General features: G+C 37.0%; 1 protein-coding gene across 1 annotated transcript in view; it reads right to left on the bottom strand.

The window, feature by feature from the left end:
* The window catches only part of CWF19L2 (CWF19 like cell cycle control factor 2), a 91,791-nt gene that overhangs the window by 5,723 nt on the left and 63,790 nt on the right, over positions 1-22,278 (bottom strand). The window contains exons 13-16 of the mRNA XM_076328196.1: positions 9,800-10,012; positions 8,558-8,674; positions 4,180-4,335; positions 2,716-2,796 (exon numbers count right to left, since the gene is read on the bottom strand). Coding sequence (XP_076184311.1) covers positions 2,716-2,796; positions 4,180-4,335; positions 8,558-8,674; positions 9,800-10,012 — 567 coding nt within the window. The remainder of the gene's footprint in view (positions 1-2,715; positions 2,797-4,179; positions 4,336-8,557; positions 8,675-9,799; positions 10,013-22,278) is intronic.

Below are 22,278 nucleotides of genomic sequence, written 5' to 3'. Positions count from 1 at the left end.
AAAAGACACTGAAAACTGAAAAGATGAATTTGCTTGAACCTCCAGAGGACACCGCTGCAGCACCAGGTAAGAGGCAGGGAGGGTCCAGGCAGCAGCATGCACAGAGCAAATGCCTTCCTGACTCCATGCATCTGAATTACACGGGTTGAATAGAAATTTTAAGACAACCATCAGCAAGTTGCATTTATTAAAGACAAGGTGTTGTGTGGTAACAGGAAATACTTACCCAGAGGAAATATTGACACTTGGGGGGAGGGGAAACCCTTCTATGGAGAATACGCTACCAGAAAACTCCACTACATGACTGGAAGTTATCATTAACTTGCCGAATCGGATAATTTAATAATTCAGTCAGCCTACAGAGGAGACACTGGTTATCCTGCCATAAGGAAAGACCCTTCAGCCTGACAGAGTGAGAAGTGGATTCATTTATTGCTACAGTATTGCAAGTAATTTCTGCTGTTTCACTGCAACAAGTTATTTTCCACTCTTTTAATTGTTGATGATGTTCCAGTACAGGTAAGATTTCCAAAGCCTCAAATTCATAAGCATTCCCTCTGCTACAGTCCAAATAACTGCACAATTTTCACAAGGCATGTCCCATATATTGCTTGAAAATTCGCTCTAAAAAGAATTAAGATTTAATACAGAGGGGCAATGTAGCATAGCAAGAAACAGAAAACATTTTAAATGAACTAAAAAAAATCATTAAATAAGGAAAAAATGGGTCGGCGGTTGACACCTTAAGGAAAATGTCAGCTTTAGCTTATCTGTGTCTAGCAATGTATCGGGTCTGGCTGGGATGGAGTTCATTTTCGTCACAGCAGCCCATATGGTGCTGAGTTTTGGACTGGTGACTAAACCAGTGTTGATAACATGCCAATGTTTTGGCTATTGCTGAACAGTCCTTGCTGCTGGGTCAGTTCTCCTGGCTGTGTCCACTCCCAGCCCACTGCCCACCCCCAGCTCCCTCGCTGCAGGAAGTAGAGGGAGAAGCAGAGAAGGCCTTGATGCTGTACGAGGGCTGGATGCTTAGGCTCTGCCTCTGGACACCACAGTCCCAATTTCTGCACACAATCCGCCCATTAGATGATGTCTCAGCCATGTCTGACCCTCCTTCCAGGCACCACCATCTCCTAATACAACTCTCCAACTTCCCAAACCTCAGCTCGGTCTCTAAACTATACTCTCATATCTTCCTGAAGGCTACAGGCATTTCTTTTACCCTAAAATAATGTTAAAATCACACAACGGTGTCACAATTTAGACTCAGATGCATTTTATTAATTTAAAGAAGTGTCATGACTTAATCTGAAAACTGGCCTACCTTCAAATGGGTATATAATACAGTCACAAAAATGTATGGCTAAGAAGATTCTTAAAGAAATCAAATGTCCTGGTGCCCTACCATGTGTCAAGAAAATGATACTTCATTTATCTGTGACAGATACTGGCTTTCCCTGTTCCGAAACACCAATGAGCAGAAGATATCCAAAATGTACCTATTTTGTTCTCTGTTTACATCCACCTTAAGTTTAAAGTCTTCCCTAAGTCCTTGCTATAAATTAATTAAATTCCTTCTTGTCTGCACCCAATAGTGCTACCGAACAACTAACTACTATCTTCTTTAAAACAGTCTCCTATATACAGAAAACTACCATCACATCCCATTTCAGTCTTTTCTTTCCTAGACTGCACAACCCCTGAACCAGTTTCTTTAGTTAAGTTTTCCAAGCTATGCTCTCCTCTTCTGTAACTATCTTAAAACAGTGCCCAAAATCAGACCCAAATTTTCCAGGTGAAGCCTCACCACTTTGAATAAGGTGACCCATATATGACATTTTAGCCTACGTGGCAGAATAAATTTTGTGGTTTTGCTACATTTGCTACCACTGTTGGTTTAGTTCAAGAGTCATCACAATATACAAAACCTCTCCTACTATACAGCCACCCAATCCCTTATTCTTCTGCATTTAATGTCTCTCTCTTTTTGTCATATCAGGCTTCATGTCTCATTATTAAAACCCATCTCCTCTTTCTCCTAAACTAGGATTTTTTTAGTGCAAAGGTGCTATATTTACTAAAAGACACTTTCAGAAATTAAGTATTATTACTACGTAGTAGTGAACTACTTGTGGTGAAGTCTATATGCCACGCATCTTTCAGTTTAACATTAAAAAGATGGAACAATATTTGAACCTAAGTTTCAGCATTATTTCTTTTAAGATTTGTATATACAAAGATGTTTCAGTTTAGTATCCAGGAGACAGAGTACTGTTCCCTTGTTTTACAAAAAAAGACTTATAATGCTATTTATATTTTCGCTTCATAAACTTAGCAACACAAAAGGCTGTTCTAGGTCAATGAAAAGGACACATCATATTTTTTCCAAGAAAGTAATTTGCAAATCTTTGATCTACCTTAATTCTTAAAGTTAATCAAGAAAATTATGCTGGTACATGTCCTCAAAGCGCTAGCTTTGTCCTCAACCAATGCTTGCAGCTCAGTCCACCTATTGTTGAAATAAATGGGAATCTTTTCCCTAATGTCATTTAGGAGTTCAGCCAGACCCTTAATTCTCATCATGCCTATGCCATCTCCTGATCCACTAATTTAATTGTGTTCCCTTTCTTCTCTCTTTGAAACAGTTAATAATGAAAAAAGATGAGAAGAATTTGCTGAGAAATTCAGTGTTCAATACATTTCATTACTTACAGATTTCCGAACATCTTTTGAAGAAAGATCAATTAACTTCTTGTTCACGGACCACTCTTCATCGGACTCCATTATAGCTTTCTGTAAAATCATTTTATCTAAAATGTGAAAATAGTCCTTCATACAGCAAGCAAAGAATTAACTTTTCAATATAGCAAAGTACATTGCACTGCAAGTACCAATTATTTCTTAACAAAGTAACTTTATTTTTGGCAACCTTTCTGATTTCCAGAACTTACATACTTTATAAAGGCATCGTATAATATCCTCAAACTCACTTAAATTCTATTACTTTTTTTTTTTTTAATTTAACTTCTGCCTGACACAAATTATCTCTAACAAGTCTCAACTAAAAGGTCACATTCTCTTTTTACCAAGCTCATACAAAACCTCTTATGAATTCATTACAGTATATTAGTCTTTTTTTCTTTTTTAAACACTAAGAGGAGAATCCAGCTTAGAAGGCTGACTGCACTTAAAAACCTTTAAAGCTGCCTCTGTATCCTCCACAGTATGGAAGTGGGTGTAGTGTAGTATAGTGTAGGTACCTTTTAAATTTCATTTGCTGTATATTTTAATGCTGGAAACTTCTGAAAGAAAGTTTTATGCACATGACATTGCATTAAATCTTGTACTTCATCTTTCCTTTAGCATTCAGACAAAACACAAGTTTTACCAGCACTTGAAGCATAGCAATGAAATCAACCAGGTGGAGAGTTTCAAATGTGGCAGAAGTTACTGCATTGCTGTTCATCATACTGAATGCTCCACTTCATCAAAAACCAATCATTATTTATTTCCAGAAAATACAAACAATATTTCAAAGAACAAATAAAATAATTTTCTTATAAAAGGCAAATCACGATCCAGTTGCTGAAAGTCGAAAGGCCTCAGTTCCAGGCAGAAGGTTCAATGAGCCTTTCCTTACAGGGTCAGTGGAAAGAGACCAGAAAAGCTATAGAAGAAATATCTATCATGCTGTCTAATGTTCATCAGAGACCTAAGACACATGTAAAGTTTGGGCCTACTGAAATAAAATGGGGATGAAACATTATATATTGGTATTTCTTAAAACAGTTGACACTATTTTCTCATTTTATTCTTGCCAAGGCACATGTACGGGGTTAAGTTTATACTACAGGACTTAAGTGAGAAGTATTGCAAACCTTACAGAACTTCAAGAAACTACAATTCTCTCATCTTCTTCCAGTAGTTGTCAGTGCAGTCAGACTTGAGGCAACTGCACAGTGACATACAGCTCCTCCACTGACTACTTGAAAAACAGAATGACCTCAAAGGGCTTGTTTTAAGATCAAGGAATAGGATCAAAGAATGGATCAGGAAGTAGGATCAAAGAACCCATCTTTTCAAAAATAGTACTTGGATATAAAAAAAAGTTTTCCAGAAATAGATGAATTATGATAAATACATTCAAATGACCTAAGAAAAAACATTTTTGTGTACCTTAAAGTAGATTGGAGCCACATCTCCTACTTCTTTTGGAAGAGGAATGCATTCGTATACCATATGATACCGTTTCTTCATATTCATGTTTGTTTCTAGGAACACACAGTCCAAGTCTTTAGCTTCAAACATTTTCACCAATGCATTTCTGAACATCTGTTTAAAGAAAAAGTGTAATTTGAGTTAGCTTTTCAAAGCTTTCAGATATAATATTTTGTATTATTTCACTAACGTATTATATTCATAATAAACTCATAATAAAATGGATAACAGCAGCAATCATACTAGGAAAATTCCATATTATTCAACAATTTAACAGGAACTATATTTCCTAAGATACAAAGATAGGAAGTCTAGAAAACTATTGTGAAATACACATTGTAATTAACACTACAAACTCAGTTTTCATTAATACCACATATTTTTACAGTTGAAATTAAAACTATGTTGAACTTCATAACTGTGATGCTCCATAAAACAATATGGCTTTAACAGTAGGTCCCAAGCTTACAATTTCTAAGTTAATGTCTTGGCTTGTATTGACTCTAGATACCATTATCCTTCCACTATTCATTCCAATTACAAAGGTTTGGTTTTTTTTTAAAAAAAAAAAAAAAAAAAAAAAAAGACATTTCCCTAGGCATGCTTGACCTTTAAGGAAAATGTTAGCGTTGTCTCCAAAGCAAGCCATGGCTGTAACCACCATCTTCACTGTATGGAAGCTAACCAAATGCAATACTGTAATACACCTGGCCTCAATGTTACCAGTTCCCCTTAGAGATTAGGTGTTGCACCCATTCAAAGTGTATTTCAATTTATAATTCTGCTAGCTCGAGTGTGGGCCCTGCACACACTCAACAGGCTCTGCAGCCTCTCGTACCTGCTAGGGCTCTGGCTGCCCATGTAGATGGGCAGCTGTGACATGGTGCAGCTATAAGCTGGGATCAGACACAGCAGAAAGAGCTGGGGAAAAAAAGAGCTGTGACAAGTGGGGGCCTGGCCCCCCTTCACTCAGGAGCTGCAATTAAGCTCAGGCCATCACTTTTGGTCCTTGCCTGAGCTAAATTTCAGGGATGCCTGTGCCCAGCCATGTGTCTGGCTGATCTTGACCCTGACTTGACCTTGAACCTAACTCATCACTGCAGACTTGTCCGGCCATCACTGGGCTGTGGCTGACCCTGTCTACCGTCATGGGACCTCCTCTCTTCTCCTGGCTTGGGTACCATGGGACTGCGCCTTGTCAGTCAGGTGACTTCCCCCACCTGCCTTGCCTGTCACCGACCCCTGCCTTGCCTTCCCTGTGGAGCAGCCCGCTCTTGCTGCTCCCTGACTCTTGGCAGTCGGTATTTGTATCCAAGATATGCAAAAGCATCATTCTACAGCTTACAATGTAGATGCCAAACTAAATTACCAAGTACACGGGATGATTTCAGAGACTCATTCAGACTCATTTTCAAATGCACAAAAGATCTGACTTTGTGACAGGGTGAATGTTTCCAAAAGTGTCTCCAGATCTTGAAAACTGCTTTTTTAAAATTAAGATCTTTGTATTATACATGCTCCCTATACCATTTCCACAGTGTAAGCCAAGAAATCACCGAAACTGTATGAGCCTCATAGACCACAGGTACTATAGCTCTACAACTCACATAACTCATAGGTTATCCTTTTTCCACTGGGTATTTTGGTTGTTGTTTTTTTTTTTTCCCCCCAATTAACAACACTTAGAAGTACAAACAACAAAATTAAAAGGCTAATCCCAGCTAAAGGTTTAAGATTTCCTATGGTAATGTAAATGGACAGTTGATGAATTAAACAAGCATAAGCAAATACACATATTCATAAACATCAGCAAGTACTGAAGTAAAACAGATGGAAAAAAAAATCACTACCAGGTTTTCAATGCAACAGGACTAGAAATTGAGCTCTCTTCTCCCCATCCTTTTGTCATCTTGCACAGTATGAATCAAACTGAAAGTCTGAGAAACTTGGCCAAATATATATCTTAACCAGGTATTTAAGCTCTCCAAAGCAGGCCCTTGTACCCTAAATTTTTCCTCACAAATAAGCTGCTCCATGCTGTGAGAAGAACATGCTACCGCCACCACCCCTAACACAACCAATGAAACACAGCGAGAAGATATTGCCCAGTGAATAGATCACTGTACCATGACTGATACAGGACTTTTACTGGGCAGAGCAACAGACAGCTCTGAATTAATAGCTTGTTGTCTTCTCCCCCTCACCCTGGCCCCCAGACCTCTGCTTCTGAAATACACCAAAGCAAGCAACTGTGGTGAGATAAGAGAAACATTAAACCAAAGGTTGGGAAGGACTATTACTTGCAGTTGCTACCCTGCAATATCAACTGAAATACAAATCCACTGAAAAGCCTAGAATATCTGCAGACGTTAGCTAACGTTTCCCAGACTGCAATTTCTTGTTTTTAAATACATTGCACTTTTTCTCCAAATTCTGAGCGGGCCAAAACATCAAGGATAATTAGCACTGGAAAGGGCAAAATCATTCACAAGAGCAAATAAGAGGGCTTGGCTTATGCTCAGATGCACACAATGTTGATACATGTAAAAGCTCAGGCAATACAGAACATGTAAAGATCTATATCTTTTCATATTAAAAAAATTACATGCATATTTACTTTGGCAAGTGAGTACATCAGTCAAACACACAAAATGTTAAATTCAAGTGCCTGAAGACATACAGTATAAAAGTATCCTTCTTGCTTTCTTTCAACATATCTTAAAAAAAAAAATCCCAGCAAAAATAGTTATCTAAAACGTGTGCTTAATACAACATTTCATGAATATTTAAAGTGTGATAATTTTTTTTCCCCCCCACAACAGCAGTATAAAATATGGCTCTGGTATCAGAAAGTTAGTTTAGTCACTCAGTAAATGTATGCTTATACTCCTGCTAAAGCCTTTCCAGACTCCTCCTACTGAATTACACAGAAGCTGGGGAGGGGGGAAATCTGTGTCCATCACCTCCCGAAGTACTTTGTTGCAAAGAAATGTTTAAACTGGCTATGAATGTATTCACAAGGTCAATGGATAATGGTGTTACCAACTAGTTGCATTTTCTAGCAAGGAAAAGACTAGCGTTGAATACAGGAACTGCATTTGCTTGTCTTTTCTTTATCCTATTTTCTTTCTCACACAAATTTAGGAAAAAACCATATATTTAGTTAAAAGAGGTTACGATAAATAGAAGATATAGAATAAACATGTTTATCACTTTTCTTCATGCTCTGTTGTTCCTCCTGATCCCTACTCGTTGCGCTTATTTGCTTCTTATCCAACTTCCTTAGGCATTTCTGTCATATACAAAAGAACTCCTTTCCCTTTCCTGCTTGGGAGGAGTATAATTTACTAGGAAACACTGTATAAAAATTACATTAGCCATGAGAATGAACGTGGGGAGCAAATTTGGAAAGTCAGAGAATCCATCTGCGAGGCTTAAGGCAAGATCAATGTTACTTAAACCATTTCGAACTCATGAATTAACCTGCTTTTAAATCTAAGCAACTGCAAGCAACGAAGCCTTTCTCTAGTCTGAAATAGTATCCAATATTTTGATAAGAGGTTGCAAGTTGTTTTCCCCTTGTAATAATCCTGGGGGGGGGGGAGACCAATTACTGTCAATCTCTTAGGCAGAACCTTGTTACATTCCTCCCTCGATTTTCCTTTTCCAAAGAAAACAGAACTCAAAACCTTCAAAATGTCTTCATAGGAGAGTTGGAAAACATGACCCATCATGCTTGGCACTTTATTCTAATAATTCTTTTCAAAAAAGTAGGAAATTGGATTCTAACAGGCACCTCACTGATTTGAAGAATGAGATAGTGCGCTCTCAGTTGACATCGACCCAAAATCCAAACTATCTTAAAAAACCTGAAGATATGTAAATAACATATCTTCAGCTTGTGTTTCATTGTAAGTGATCTTTCTGCCCAGCCAATCCCTTTCTTTTCCTTAGCACTCCCAAGGAAATCCTAACTGCCAAGCTGATTATTCCACTTTCTGTAAGGGATGAGCTGTACCTACGTCACCCCCGAGAGATGTTCTTCTAACCTGGTTTCAAAGACCTCCAATAACAGAGGTTCTGCAGCATTCCGGGCAACTTTTTCTAGTGCTTATAAATGAGAACTTTTCTTCAGTGTTTACCCCGCGTTTCCCTTTTTCAATTTTTGACCACTAATTTTCCTCCATAATGCAAGAATGTTCTGCCCCTTAGTGGAATCAGAAAAGAGCTGCCGGGCTGGAAATTATGAAAATAGGTACTTATGACAAGTACATTATTATTCAAAACAACGTTATTTTACAAAAATGTTAGAACATGAGACAGTATCCCAGCTGACCTGGATTTCTTCCCAGATGTCTTCATCCAAAAGAGTGGCTGCAGTATGGTGCTGTAGAGGGGCTATCAGGCAGTGACCTTCAGTAAGGGACTGGTTGCTTGGTAGAGACAAGTATACCTATAAAAAGCGAACAAAAACTGAAATACCCATTTTTCTAGCATTAAAAACCTTCCCATTGCTAAGGCTAAGAAATATATCATTTGCTAAAATTGAAACCAACAGAAGCCGTTACCTTCTAGTTACAGCAAGGTATGAGTAATTTTAGTGTTTTTAAAACAGTACCTTTATCCATCAGTAGCTCCAATGAACTAATAGTATCCAGACAGCAGCTCCACCAACAAGGCAGTAATATCAGCCTTATAGACCAACCGGTATCCTAACGATTATGAAATCACACTATTTGGTCCATTACAATACATTTTTTTTAATAGAGAGATATATCTGTATGCATTTTTAATAAAATATAATATATAAAAATGCATATAGATATATCTCTGTGTATATCTATTAGATATATAAACACATATGTATATGCATATATATACACACAGATACAAATCTGTATGTATTTTATATATATATAATCTATCCATATAAAAAAATAAGTGCAATGTACCATAATACATAGCTATGCATTTAATTCCTTGGCCTATAAAAAGTTTCAAATCAAATGAAAGACATCAATAATAAATGAAAACTTTGGAGAAAGAATGACAAAAAAGCCTATACTGAAGCATTTCATATGTTATAAAACCAAATATTTATGCAACTTATAAAAGCATTAACAGAAAGCAGGAGGTTCCTCGTACCAAACTTCTGTCTATTTCAAAGGATTTTAGGCTTAAAAAATTGAATTCTCCACTTAATTTTCTTTGATATGATTGAGATACAGTTCTTCACCCGTTCAGATTTCCTCCAGTGCAGCGTGATTTAGTCTTCCACAAATCCACCTACAGTCTAATCTCTGAACTCAGATCTTTCATTATTGCTCCTGTCTTCCACAAATCTGAAGTTCTGATATCAAAGATTAGCTTTATAACTCATGACAGATTTATATCTTTTTCTCCCTCACTCTTGAGGAATTTGTGAAATCAGTTGGAAGTGCAAGGAAAATAAGATGCAGAACAAAAAATCATTTCATAGAAGCAATTTCGTTCTTAATCTTAGGCACTCTAACATTAACACTGCCTTCCTTTATTTCTTTTTTATTTTTACATTTGTGTTAAATTGCTGTTTTCTTACCTTGGTGCCAATTGCAATAATAAGATGTTTAGAAAGTTCACTGCTATCAAAGCAGTATGGGCACTTTTCCATGCGTGCAGCAAGCTGCTGGTGCTCATGTATTGCTTTTCTTCTTTGTATTTCTTCCTCTTCCCCACTGCGCGCTCTTTTGGCTGCTTTGGAAACAAACATGTCATCCAGAGTGTAGTACTCTCTGTCAGTTTTTTCCATGAGCTGAAAAGATACACAGAAAAATTGCATGTGTATATAAATAAGCAAGAAGAAATACTTAGCTCTTTGTAGTATCCTTTATTGAGAAAAGCATAAAGTACGTAAGCAGTAGCATTGCTTCCTTCCATATGGCAACTGGAGCACATGCAATCTCAGGTACAGCTCCTGAGAGCAGTCAGACAGCATAGGTATTAAAATATAGATGTGTGACAGCAGTGAGAAGAGTATATTACTATATTCCATCTCAAGTTAAGGGCTAGGTATTTCAATATTATCTTGACATAACTTCAGCTCTAAATAGATGCACAATTTTTTAAATCATACATTATCATATATTTTATTTCGGTCTTCCTCCTCCTCCTCTCCTACTACGACTATCACTATCCCTTAATTCATCTCTTATGAAATAACTAGACCGTGACTCTGCACCTCATATTCACATTCTGTGAAAACATGCCAACAGTTATGCTTACCAAGCGAACAGTACTAAGCCATTTTGTGAAGAAAACAGTCTTGGTCTTCAATACTTAGTCTTTCTTGAGTGCACCTGTTGCTACATATGGATAACTAACACAACTAGCACATTACCAGAAACGAAGCTCAATGATCCACAGGTTTTTTGTTTGCTCGTTAATTGCTACATTTTAGTTAAATGTGCCACATTTAAAAGGAAACTCTGAAAATACTAAATTTGTTATGAAGGCATGCTTCAGGGTCAGTGGTATCTTACAGGATCTTAATAGTGGAAACCCACACAAACTGGATACGTCTCACCTAGATGATATTTGGGAGGGATGGAGTCTGTAGATAGGAACTGGAGGAACTGAAGGTGACGCAAGGTGACAGAGGACATTGTAAGAAGGTGGGCTTACGGCAACAGCAGCAAAAGACAATGAATGGAAAGGAAAGCAAGAAAAGTATGGGGGTCATGGGACTCAAACCCAAATGACAGTAGATTTCACTAAGTTTCATAACTCACAGAACACACACACACACATATATATATATATGTATCTCATTAGGCTTTATCAATCTTTTTTTATTTTGATGACAAACAAATCCCATGACATCTTGCCTAAATCAAGACTTAGCAAGTCTTGATTGTAAAAATTAACTTTTTAAAGGACTTAGGAAAGTATTTCTCCATTTTCTGCTTTGGCTGCTCTACACGACTTTAAAATTATGTGCCATTAATACCCTAAACATTCAGCACATATAGGTAAAGCAAATGTAAAAAGCATTCAAAAGAATTTTTTCAAGTTTTTCTCTTTAAATGAAATCCCAGTGCTGCAATACTTTTATGCTATACTTGACTGTAATTTTACCTTGAATAGTTTCAATAATCTCCTTACCAAAACGACAGGGAGAAAAAGAAAAAAACAAAAACCCACAGTACGTTACACATATTTCTTGATATTGGAGGTGCTGGTCCTTCAGAGTCTTGGCAGATTTATGTATGAGTAGTTTTGCTCCACGAATTGCTAAGGAAATGGTAGAAATGTCTTCACAACAAGTCCTAATATATTTTAGAATACTCACTGGGGTAGCCCTAGCAAAGGACTAATGTTAGCTGAAGGCATTTTGAAGGTATACTGTCATAATTGAAACACAGTCTCCAAATAAAAGAAAATCTTCCAAATATCCCAGGTATGGTTGGTGTAAATCTGATATGAAAAGAAATTAAGACTTTATTTTGTAGTGTAGATAAGTAACTTTCCCCCCAAAAAACCCACAGACAACAGCTCTTGCTTTTCCTTAACACTGCAATTCTCTAACACAGACCAGTAGCTTATTTTGTATATGCTCAGTACTTTCGTTACCAAACAACTGAGGAACAGCCTCCTTGATATTACTTTATTTAGCTATAATACATTTAACTGCTTATGTGCATTTCCTACTGGAAGCCACTGCAGACTAAAATCAACAGTTCAATAGTTCAACTCTGTTCTTGTTCTGTTTTACTACAATGCTGTAATCTATATTTAAAATAAACAGGAGATTCCTGAGCTGTAGAAAAAATATCTAGTGATTTGGGTGTCAAAAATCAAGTCTCTGTTCTTCTGTCATATAAGCATAAGAAGGTAAATCTGGAACTTCAGTAGAAGAATCACCAATAAGCACCACCTACAGTATGGCACCATTTTGTTATTACCAAAAGTAAAGGTTTACTTTTTTTTTAATTAAAAAAAAATCTGCCATAAGAATGCAAATACACATGAAACAAGACAGCTGGCAGACTACAAAGAAAAGGAAGAATGGAAATCAAACCACCTTGGATATCAGGAGTATCACACGCAGCACAGAATACCATTACTATTTTGCTTTGCTTGCACTTAGAAGTAGTCATGGAAATCCCTGGTTTGTTATGCATGACCTCTTTTAAATAGTAGTGCTTTTCAAAACACCTTAAAAATAATCTACAGATCCTCTTATGCAAGTCCCTTATGTCACAGGAACACAAGCCAAGAATTCTGTTTAGTGATGAAATAGATATTCATCTTATTAAACAGGCTGGATGATGTCTTTTTTCAACAGTGGATAAAGTGCTATATACCGTAAGACACCTGGGACTCAAAAAAGAATGCTCACCTAAAAAGCAGTAAACTTTAAAAAGTAAGTGCTGTCTAAAGACCAGATTTGGTTTCTCCTGGTACAGTCATGACCAACAGAAGATCGCTACATTTCAAATGGTAATTCAGTAAGACCAAAAAGAAATGATGCTGCTGTTCTTCAGGAATTGTAGTTTTCTGCATCATGTTCAATGCAATATGAAAAGATATTCATAATTCAATGACTCAAACCTAAGAGTAGGTCTGAAACAATATAAAGTCCAATACATGACCTTGAGTGGAGTCAGTGAAAACAAACAATTCAGGAGACTTAAAAAACAAACAAAAAAACCCCACCACCCAAACAAACAACAAATGGAACAAAAAAAAGGAAAACGAAAAAAACAAACCAACGAACCAACCAGCCATTGGCAAAAGTTGGAGTCACCCAAAAGAATGGTGAGAAAGATTCCACAGTTGCACCAGAGAGTTATCCTAGTGCTTCCTGGAAATCCTACAGTACTATTTCAGAATTCAAAATCAGAAGTCCTCAAAGTGAAGGGAAACAGTGGAAAAGATTAAATAATACCTTCACTTCTAATATTACTAAACAGGCTACATACATAAGTGGAATCATGTGCATACATCACTCGTTCAATGTAAGCTCCTAGTGCAGCCTGGATCCCACCCAAGGTCTGTGCACCATGCTAGAGTAAGTCAGTAGAGAGTCTTAAACAAAATTTTGGATTTTTCCTGGAAATAAAAAGATGTGTAGAAAAGTTCTTCATACAGCTAGAGGCAATAGGAGCCAGAAAACACTGCAATTCTGGTTTAAGATGTAATATATGTTCATCGACAGAATTAGATGAAGCACATTGGGGAAGGAAGTAAAATAAACATAAGATTACTTTGGAGAAGCAAAGGAACAAGAAAAGGCAGGTAGCAATGCAGCATTTTGGGGAGAGAAGCCATAGTAAAGGGATATTTAGAGAAGGAATTATTCACAGATCAGGCAGGTTCAGATTACCTCTACCACAGAGTCTCCACCAGCAACAAAATTATAGATCCCATTGCCATACTAACAAATAACTGAAGATAATAAGGAATGAAAGGCAGTTCAAGAAACAAACACCTCAGCTTCAAAAGACATTAAATAAGTGCTTGAAATAAGCAGGGTCTAAGAAGAAAGTTATTTTAAACATTTCAACCTGCTTGTGCAATAAAAAAAGCCTAGTCATCAATAATTCATGTCCAATTGGATGCTCTTCAAGCACTATATCCTTCCCTTGCTGAAGAAAAACAGACAAGGAGAAAATGGAAAATGAGGGGTTATTTTTTTCCCCCATCTTTAAGGAGAAGTTTACGAGACCTTTATTCAAGTCTAGCACATCAGTGCACAGTGCCATTATATTGCAGTTCTGAGACAGAGACCAAGTTACAGATCGTCACCCTGTCCCTGAATCTTCATTTCTTGCCATGGTTTATCACATCCTTTAGATGACTTTAAAAGAGTGTTAAAATGGCATATATTTTCACCTCTAAGAACAACAGTCAGGAAAGGAATAAGAATTTCTTTGCAACTCCCATGTTACCACAGTGCCCTTTCAACATACTCCAAAACAGTTCAGGAAGTACAGAAACCTAAAAACAGGCAAAAATATCATCCAGCAAGAATTCTGTATTCCTACTGAATATGAATATATGAAGATATGATATGAATATAAGTGGGAAAATCCATGCAGCAATGTTTTCTGCCTTAAAAACAAACAGAAAACCACTAAAGACATTTAGTCTGCAATATTGGAATAGTAGCAACGATCATCACTAACACATTCTTTGCCAGCAGCAATGAAAAAAAAAAGTTGTTTTTTTTTTTAAGGGCATAATTCCTTAAAAATTATTATCACTCAAATCCTACAAATGCCAAACATCAATGTGTCAGAACTGAAATAAAATAAAATGTAGCTGCTACCATGGCAGTCTAGAGAGTACCCTTCAACTGCTACTCTAAATATTGGCCTTTTTGAAAAGTTATTCGGGAAGAAAATAGAAATTCTCTTTCAAAAAATTTGTACTCTTACTTTTACAATAAGATGCCCCGTGTGTTCTGCCAATTGCATTATTTGGCTACAATAAAATCTCTCCAAACAAGTTAAAGGGGAATTGAAAGAACAAGAAGAGAGTGTTCTCCAAAATGCCAGAAGGAAAGCAAGCAATCATTTAAAAACTGATTTCTTTCATACATTATCTTCTTCCATACAAAAGACAGAGCTAGTACAAATCCATAGAAGGAACTATGCTGATATATTAGATTCGCCGGAAAGCTGCTGTTCTGCATCAGCTGAAGCATCACACCTGTTAATGGTGAAAGTCAATGCATTCTGGAAGTTGTGTATTTAGTTCCCTCACTGTACCAGATGCTGCGCTTGCTGTATTTCAGGTGCTGCACAGAGGTCGGAAAGAAGCAGGTAGTCACTTTTATGTATGAGTTTTAAATTGGGATGTCCTAAAAAACCATCACTGAACTGCCTAAAGTTAATATAAGAAATTCAGACATCTATAAAGACAATGCACCTGAAGTCCTTGTTTCTACCAAAAACTGGCCAAAAACAAGAGCTAACCTAAACTGATGTTCTCATAAGACAGATCATCTCCACAGTCCCTTGTCTTCTCTTTCGCATTTCATTTTGTTCTGGAACCATCTGCCACATTCCTCCTTCGTATGCGCCCTCTATTTTCCAACTTTTCCTTCTCTTTTGGCAAGCACCGGTTAACCAGAGAATACACAGGCAGCTTTAGGACTCTTAGCACCAGGCAAAATGACATAGCCTCCTACACCTCACGGTGTAATTGTACAATTGTGAAATTTCTACCATCCGTCTGACAGGGGATCCGTTTTCCACAACCTGCAGTTGGAAAACAACAGGATGCAGTTTTGGTTTAACCAACAGGGACGGCATCACAGTTTTGCTTGCCCTGGCCAAGAAAGGCCTGTAATACACAAACATTTAAACAGCAGTCAGGGAATGCATCCAAGCTTCTTTCAGGAGCAGATAAAAATCATCCTTAGGGCTCTCATTTGAACAGATCTAATGTGTGCAAATGTGGCTAAAACCCAAAACAAGGAGAGATATCGCTAACCATTCAGCACAGGAATTCAGAAAGAGATCAGCGTCTATACATAAATGAGAATGTAATTTTTCCCTCTCTCAAATCAATGTTGTATTTGCTGATGAAATCCTTAACGTTATAGTTAGCATGAATAATATGAATATATTACATGAATAATTTCATTACATAACATTCTTTTCAAAAAATAATTGATGTCTTTTTTTCATTTTTTACATTATTGAAGCCATTAGGCACCTTGGCATGGGGCTACCTCCAAAAGTAACTCTTGTAGATCTGGTGTCACGTACACTCCAGGGTCAGCCTCATTTCTCTGCCAAGTGTTCAGACTGATGGAACTGTATGTCATAGCTTAATTTTAAACTGATTCTGGTTTTCCTATTGCTACAGTAAAATCCCTGGAGTCTTATACACTGCTGGCTGCCTACACACTCCATCTGAAGTGTGCTGCATCTTGTGTCTCCCCTCTCTCCCTCTGCTGCTGTTACTTGCTTTTGGGTGCGCCCTTTGGAAAGAAAGTCCTACTAAAGAATTTAATATCATTGTGATACTGAAAGGAAACCTCAAAAGACAGAACTCCTAATCATCAGGGATTATTCCTATATAATACCCTGAGTACACTTTTTTCCCTCTTCAAATTTCCTCTGAAATTTGGGGATTAAACAGGAAATTCCATTAAACACAATTAGCATGATAACAAAATATACCTGCATCTTTCTAGTGTGGGTTATTTTCAGCTTTTTTGTAGATGTACTTTTCTGTTTATTTTCTTGTTCTATTTTGTATGCAACTATTGAACTTCTGCTTTTCCTGTTTTCTCACTAACGCAATCATAGTTAAAGTTACTTCCATATAAGCTAATAAAAGTGCATCTGCTTGGAAAATTTGTGAAAAAAGTCTATGGATTGTATAAAACATATCAGTTTGGTTTTAAATTGTCATGGAAACACTGACGTCTTCAACTTTAAATGACAGAGTTAATATTTGTGGAATGTTGTACTCATAATATATTTTGGGAAGCTGCAATAAAGAACAAGAAACTATTATTTTAGAATATAAACCTGCGTGACATATGAATACATCTCATCACGTTTAAATTTATTCAGCATTTAGCACTTATTGTTTACAACAAAATTACCTCAGAAAGTCCTTCTGATCTCAAATAGCATTTGCTCAAGCCAAATCAAGGCAGAATTTTATCATGTTAATTTTATTACAACTCCAATCTCCCTACGACCACAGACATCTGAATTTGTAGGTTTAATTCAACATATAGGCATTTCCCAAACCTATCATCCCAGTGAAATAAATAATATGTTAAACACATAGTATCAAAGGATTTTAACATATCAACGCACAGAGTGCTTTTAAGGCCTATGACACCGGCAGGAAAATATTATGAATCATGTTGATGAGCAAAGTAGTTCAGGATTACCTTTGAGCAGCAGAAGTCAAGCAATAAACAAACAGCACAGTACTGCTCAAAAGTTAGGGACCACGCTGCTTTTTGCTTCAGTTATTTGAAATGAAAACTGCAGATTTTGCTATAATTAGTTATTAGGACAGATAAAATTTTATATGCAAGTCAATGAAACGAAATGCAAGCCGAACAAAATACCTTCAGCCACGGAAATCTGCTATTAAAGGTGTGATTAGCACTTAACTTTACAGTTATCCCTGGCCATAACTTAAATGCCTAGAAAAGACTGTCCTGCACAAGTCTTCATTTGCAACATATCTTGTAACTTTAACATAATTCACGAAGAACGCCAAATGCTTATGCAGTCATTTAAAACAGGCTGCTTCTACACAGTTCCTCCTGTTCCAAGGTTTTCTTTCCTAATCTAGCTGTCACTGCTGTTACTTGTTTCCACATGCAGGAACAGCTTTAACTTTGTGTCCACACAATATACACAGAAAGTTGTTTAGTGCATTGAACTGAAATGTAGCATAACGCAGAACAAGGTGTTTGAAATTATTTTCTCTTGGGTTTTCATATTAATTTTTTTACAGCAAACCATGCACATGTGTAGATCTTTAAGTAAATGTAAAAAGCATCAGTGCACCAGAGCTTTGTTAGAGTTTTATCATGTCTATTAAATACTGTGCTAGAATGGCTTCACCATGTGAAGAAAGAGAAGAAAAGGGATTATTACATAATAGTAGCAGCAGCAACATTCTGCTTTTTTCACTTTAGCTTTTGAAATGTTTCTAGACTATTACTTTGGTTTATGGTGATGGAAATGCAAAGATGTGCAACAGGTAGGTTTGCACAGCAAGTAAAAGTGATAAGGCTGAAAGCAATTTTCCATTTTACAGACTTCAGAACCAAGGAAAGGCAACATGCAAATTCCCTTTTTGCAAACCTGTAATATCAGCACACCTCTTTACTAAATCCATAAATGAAGGTCAGCATTACTAATATAGTTCTGTATTTTTCACTGCTTAAATTCATGTTATGGATTACTGCAGAGATTTTTAAATAAAATGAGTTTATGGCCAAAATTTAAATGGTCTGATGAACAACACAAATTAATCTTTCTCACTTTCTTTTAGTAAAATGTAATCAAACAGAAAAAAAAAAGCCTTAGTAGAATTTATGCGTACAAATAGAAGGTAATTTCTATTGAGGTAATGTTCTAGAAATCTATACACCCACAAGCATCTATTGACATAAGTGAAAGGATTACATAAGTCTTAACAGCATGAATTTGAGAAAATTGAACTACTTACAACAGTCAAGAGCAGAAGGAACTACAGAGAGGGTACTCAAAGCTATCAGTAGTGAAAACCTAAAACTTCACACATATTTTGTACTCGAAAACTGGCAGGGGAAAAAAAAAATAATCAGTTTTCAAATATTTTGTTGACTTTCTTGTATCCTATAGTCATGCTTCTGTAGCAGCGAGAACCCAATCTGCTTTCCAAGCTGAAGAAAGAAAAAAGTAGAAATACAGTAACTTCAAACAGGTTATTTTTCTTTAGGCGCAACAGTGAAGTATGAAAGAATCAGACATTAAGACCTGTTTTTTTCCATATCTCAAAAAGATTACTGTTGGCCTTTTAAGTTTTGTTTAAAAAAAAAGCTTTTTCACCACTGAAAATTAAAGATTTGAGGCTTTTTCATGATGTTCATAAGTTTGACATAATAGCATGCATGGGACAGCTGTGGGAGAGGCTGTATTTCAAACCATTTGAGATAACTGACGTCCACATCAACCTGCTGTGAACAGAAGCCAGAAAGTAACAGAAGATAAGAGCCTCAAGTACAACAGGGTTGTATTAGAACCATGACTAGAAAAAGAAGAATGGGCAAGAGGGGAATGATAAATTGCAATTTGCTTTTCATCTAAATTTAAAACATGGGCTCAAGAGGTAAACAAATAGCAAGGAGATGGCACATTCCCTCCATCTGATCTTGTGGACCTCTTGAGAAAAGGAAACTTTACAGGTGGGAAAAAGACTTGTAAGGATGAGTATAGCTTGACCACAACAGATGTTTAGTCTGTGAATCTGAGTGGGAGTCAGGCATGAGATAACGTCATATAGACCTTCATTTGCCAATGGGATTAGACAGAGGTTTCATGGATAGAGATTTTGGGTCTATGTACTGACATTTCTTCCAAGTCTCATTTAAGAAAGGAAATCCTTTTATGAATTATATCTTTCTATTTCAACATCCCCATCTCACTTTACAAAACTGCAATTATGTCATTATCTTCAGAGATGCATAACAACTAGCCTGTATATCATTTGAAATACCATTAAAACACTAAACATCAGGAAAGTAACATTCATGGAGCAGAGCAGAGCAGTGGAGCAGAGCATTCAGCTGTGCAAAAGCCGGAAAATATGCTGGTCTGTCTTTCTCAGTCTGTTGCCGTTCGTGAGAGCAGTGCCCATTTCCTCTGTCCTCAAGAGCCGTGCAGCTGGAATTTTCTTCTTGGCATAGTCTGGGAAAGTGATGAGAGACCTGGGAAAATCCGTGAAGGAAATAATAGTGCTGTAGTCTACATGCTTAGCAGTAACCACGGCTGGCCACAGCCACAGCCACATGGGGTAATTACACTGCTGGCTGGTCCAACACATCATGGGAGTAGGAGCAAACACGCTGCACAAGACTGAGGTGATGAAGACAGGGAGGGTTTAGCCTCCTCAGTTCACAGTGGTAAATTCACATTGGATTAAAGGTGGCAGTAAGGGTGATCACACTACATAACCGAAGAGCTGTAAGGACTGGAGAGCAACCTTGCTGCCAGACACTGAACATTCACTGCACTGAACAAGATACAGACAATGTGGAAAAATAATCTGGCCATAAGATAGAAGCTCTAAACAGACAAAAAAAAAACCAAACACAGACACATTTGGCCATATTATGGTAGCAGAAGCTCCTTAAGTCTGTAGTCTAACTTTTCTTTTTACTTGGCTGAGCAGCCAGCAATTTTAAGACAACTAACAAATGCAACAGAAAAAAAAAAAAAAACTCTTTTTGGTAATTCAACAAATGATGGTTTGTTTTCCATTCAACCAAAAAGAGGCATCTAATTGAACCTAAGGATGAGTCACCCCTCAAACATCCATCTTCCCGCAAATTATGTTGGCATCAGATTTGACATTAGAACTTATGGAAGCAAAAACAACACTGTAATGAGAAGCAATTGTGCAAGAGAGATCCTTAAAGGAAAGTTGTTGGTAAAAATATACCCTATATTTCATTCTTTAAAGGCAATTGCCTTGTCTGCAATGGATAACTTCTATCCCAGTAGCCACACCTAAGAAAACACAACAACCACTCAACAAAAGTAGTTCAGACTGTTAAGATGAATGAAATTATTCAACAGAATTTAAGGGGTAGGATCTCCCTTCTCCCATCCTAGGTAGGATATAATTTATAGACATTCAGCAGTTTCCTCCCACCGCTCTTCTGAAAGATGAGAGATTCATTTTTGTGGATACTTTTTTCCACTTCTCAAATGAAGGCACGAAGAGAAAGTAACTCGTATGTGCCAAATTTGTGCACTATGTTATCAAACTAAAACTGACACAAGAGGTTTGGTTGCTAGACTTCCTGCTGGACATAAAACACCTTAGGAGAGATGCAAGATTTTTTTAAGATTGTCTCACTGAGCCCCCAGATCATAATGCAGATGCTCTCTGTAGTATAGGTTTATAAAGTACATAAAGAAACCATCTAGAATATCTGTGATCACAACCAAATCTTTCAGACTGCTGCCAACACTTCAGCACTAACACTGATCTTGCAGTGCTGTGAACAAGAATGCCTTCTACCTAAAGACATGGAAAACTCAGGATGCCTAGGAGCCAGTTTCTTAATTTAGGATCAAGAAACAATCACCATCTGGGGAAGACCACCACATTTTGTGGTGACAAGAGCTGGGAATCACCTGTACAGAAACTACCAAAAGCATTTCAGATTTTAACAGAGAAGAAAAACTGGCATCTCTGATGCTTCTTTTTATGAAAGCCTAACAAAAATACCTCCAAAACCTAAATGTGACATTGCATGGGACTGGAGAACTTCAGTACCATGAATTAAAATGTGGACAACTAAAAATCCATTGCAACAGATTCTTTGTACAGCCGAAAGATAACAACCTCATCTTGAACAGTAATTGACAAAAACATCTACTTTGAGCACATGCTCCAGCACACTTAGCTAGTAAATAAGTAATATGGCTCAATCTTAAAAGATTAGTCAAGAGTTAGCTATTCATTCAAGACACTTGTTCTAATAAAACAATGTGACGTAGTGCATCTTTGCCTAGGAACAAAAAAGACCACAGTACATAGCATCTGACCCAAAGCTTATTGAAGTCAATAGGAACTTCAGAGCCTTCCCAAACTAAAATAAAGCAGTTGCATAAAGCAGGAAACACAATACATTCTTTTAACATTATTAAGGATTTTTATCCTTAAACACAACAAACAAACAAAAAAAAAAAGCCAAAAAGAAAGAAGCTTTTAGAATGAAACATACTAAACGCAGCTGCTTGCTCTAACCCAGTGTGATCATTTTATGTTGCAAAATCAATCTCCAGCAATGGCTAAAACATATGGGAAAAAGCATAAACAAAGCACATAGAACTGACACTTCTGCTACACACTTGGCAGTTCACAGCATTTCACTGTGTAAATCCTGAGTCAAAACCCTATCTAGATCTCCCTATTTAATATTTACCAATGAAACTGTACTTCACAAAGTCACTGTATCTTTTTTCCTCCCACTCACAATTAAGGCCTCCACAGCATCTCACGCTCTACAGCGTGAGTTCTACAATTTCCTTCTTCACTGAAGAAAAAAAAAACCAACACAAAACTCTCCTTCATGTTAAACTCTGCTCTGTGACCACTTCACATATGAGAAACAAAAATAGTTGTTTTCTATTAAACTTTTATGCTAATTGTGTGTTCTAGTCTACCAGCTGCCTTCTCCCCCCCCAGGCTGAAGAAATTTTGCTTACTTCGGTTTTCTTCAAATGGCCACCATGCTGTGCCTGTGACCACAGGGTATGCTTTATGAGCTTGGGTAGCATTCAAGCTATGGGTGCACCATAGGTGCACTATAGT

The sequence above is a fragment of the Aptenodytes patagonicus genome, chromosome 1 (assembly GCF_965638725.1).
Source record: "Aptenodytes patagonicus chromosome 1, bAptPat1.pri.cur, whole genome shotgun sequence".
In the NCBI taxonomy this organism is placed as follows: Eukaryota; Metazoa; Chordata; class Aves; order Sphenisciformes; family Spheniscidae; genus Aptenodytes; species Aptenodytes patagonicus.
The sequence above is the reverse complement of the archived record's forward strand: the minus strand, read 5'-3'. Positions and strand labels throughout refer to the sequence as shown.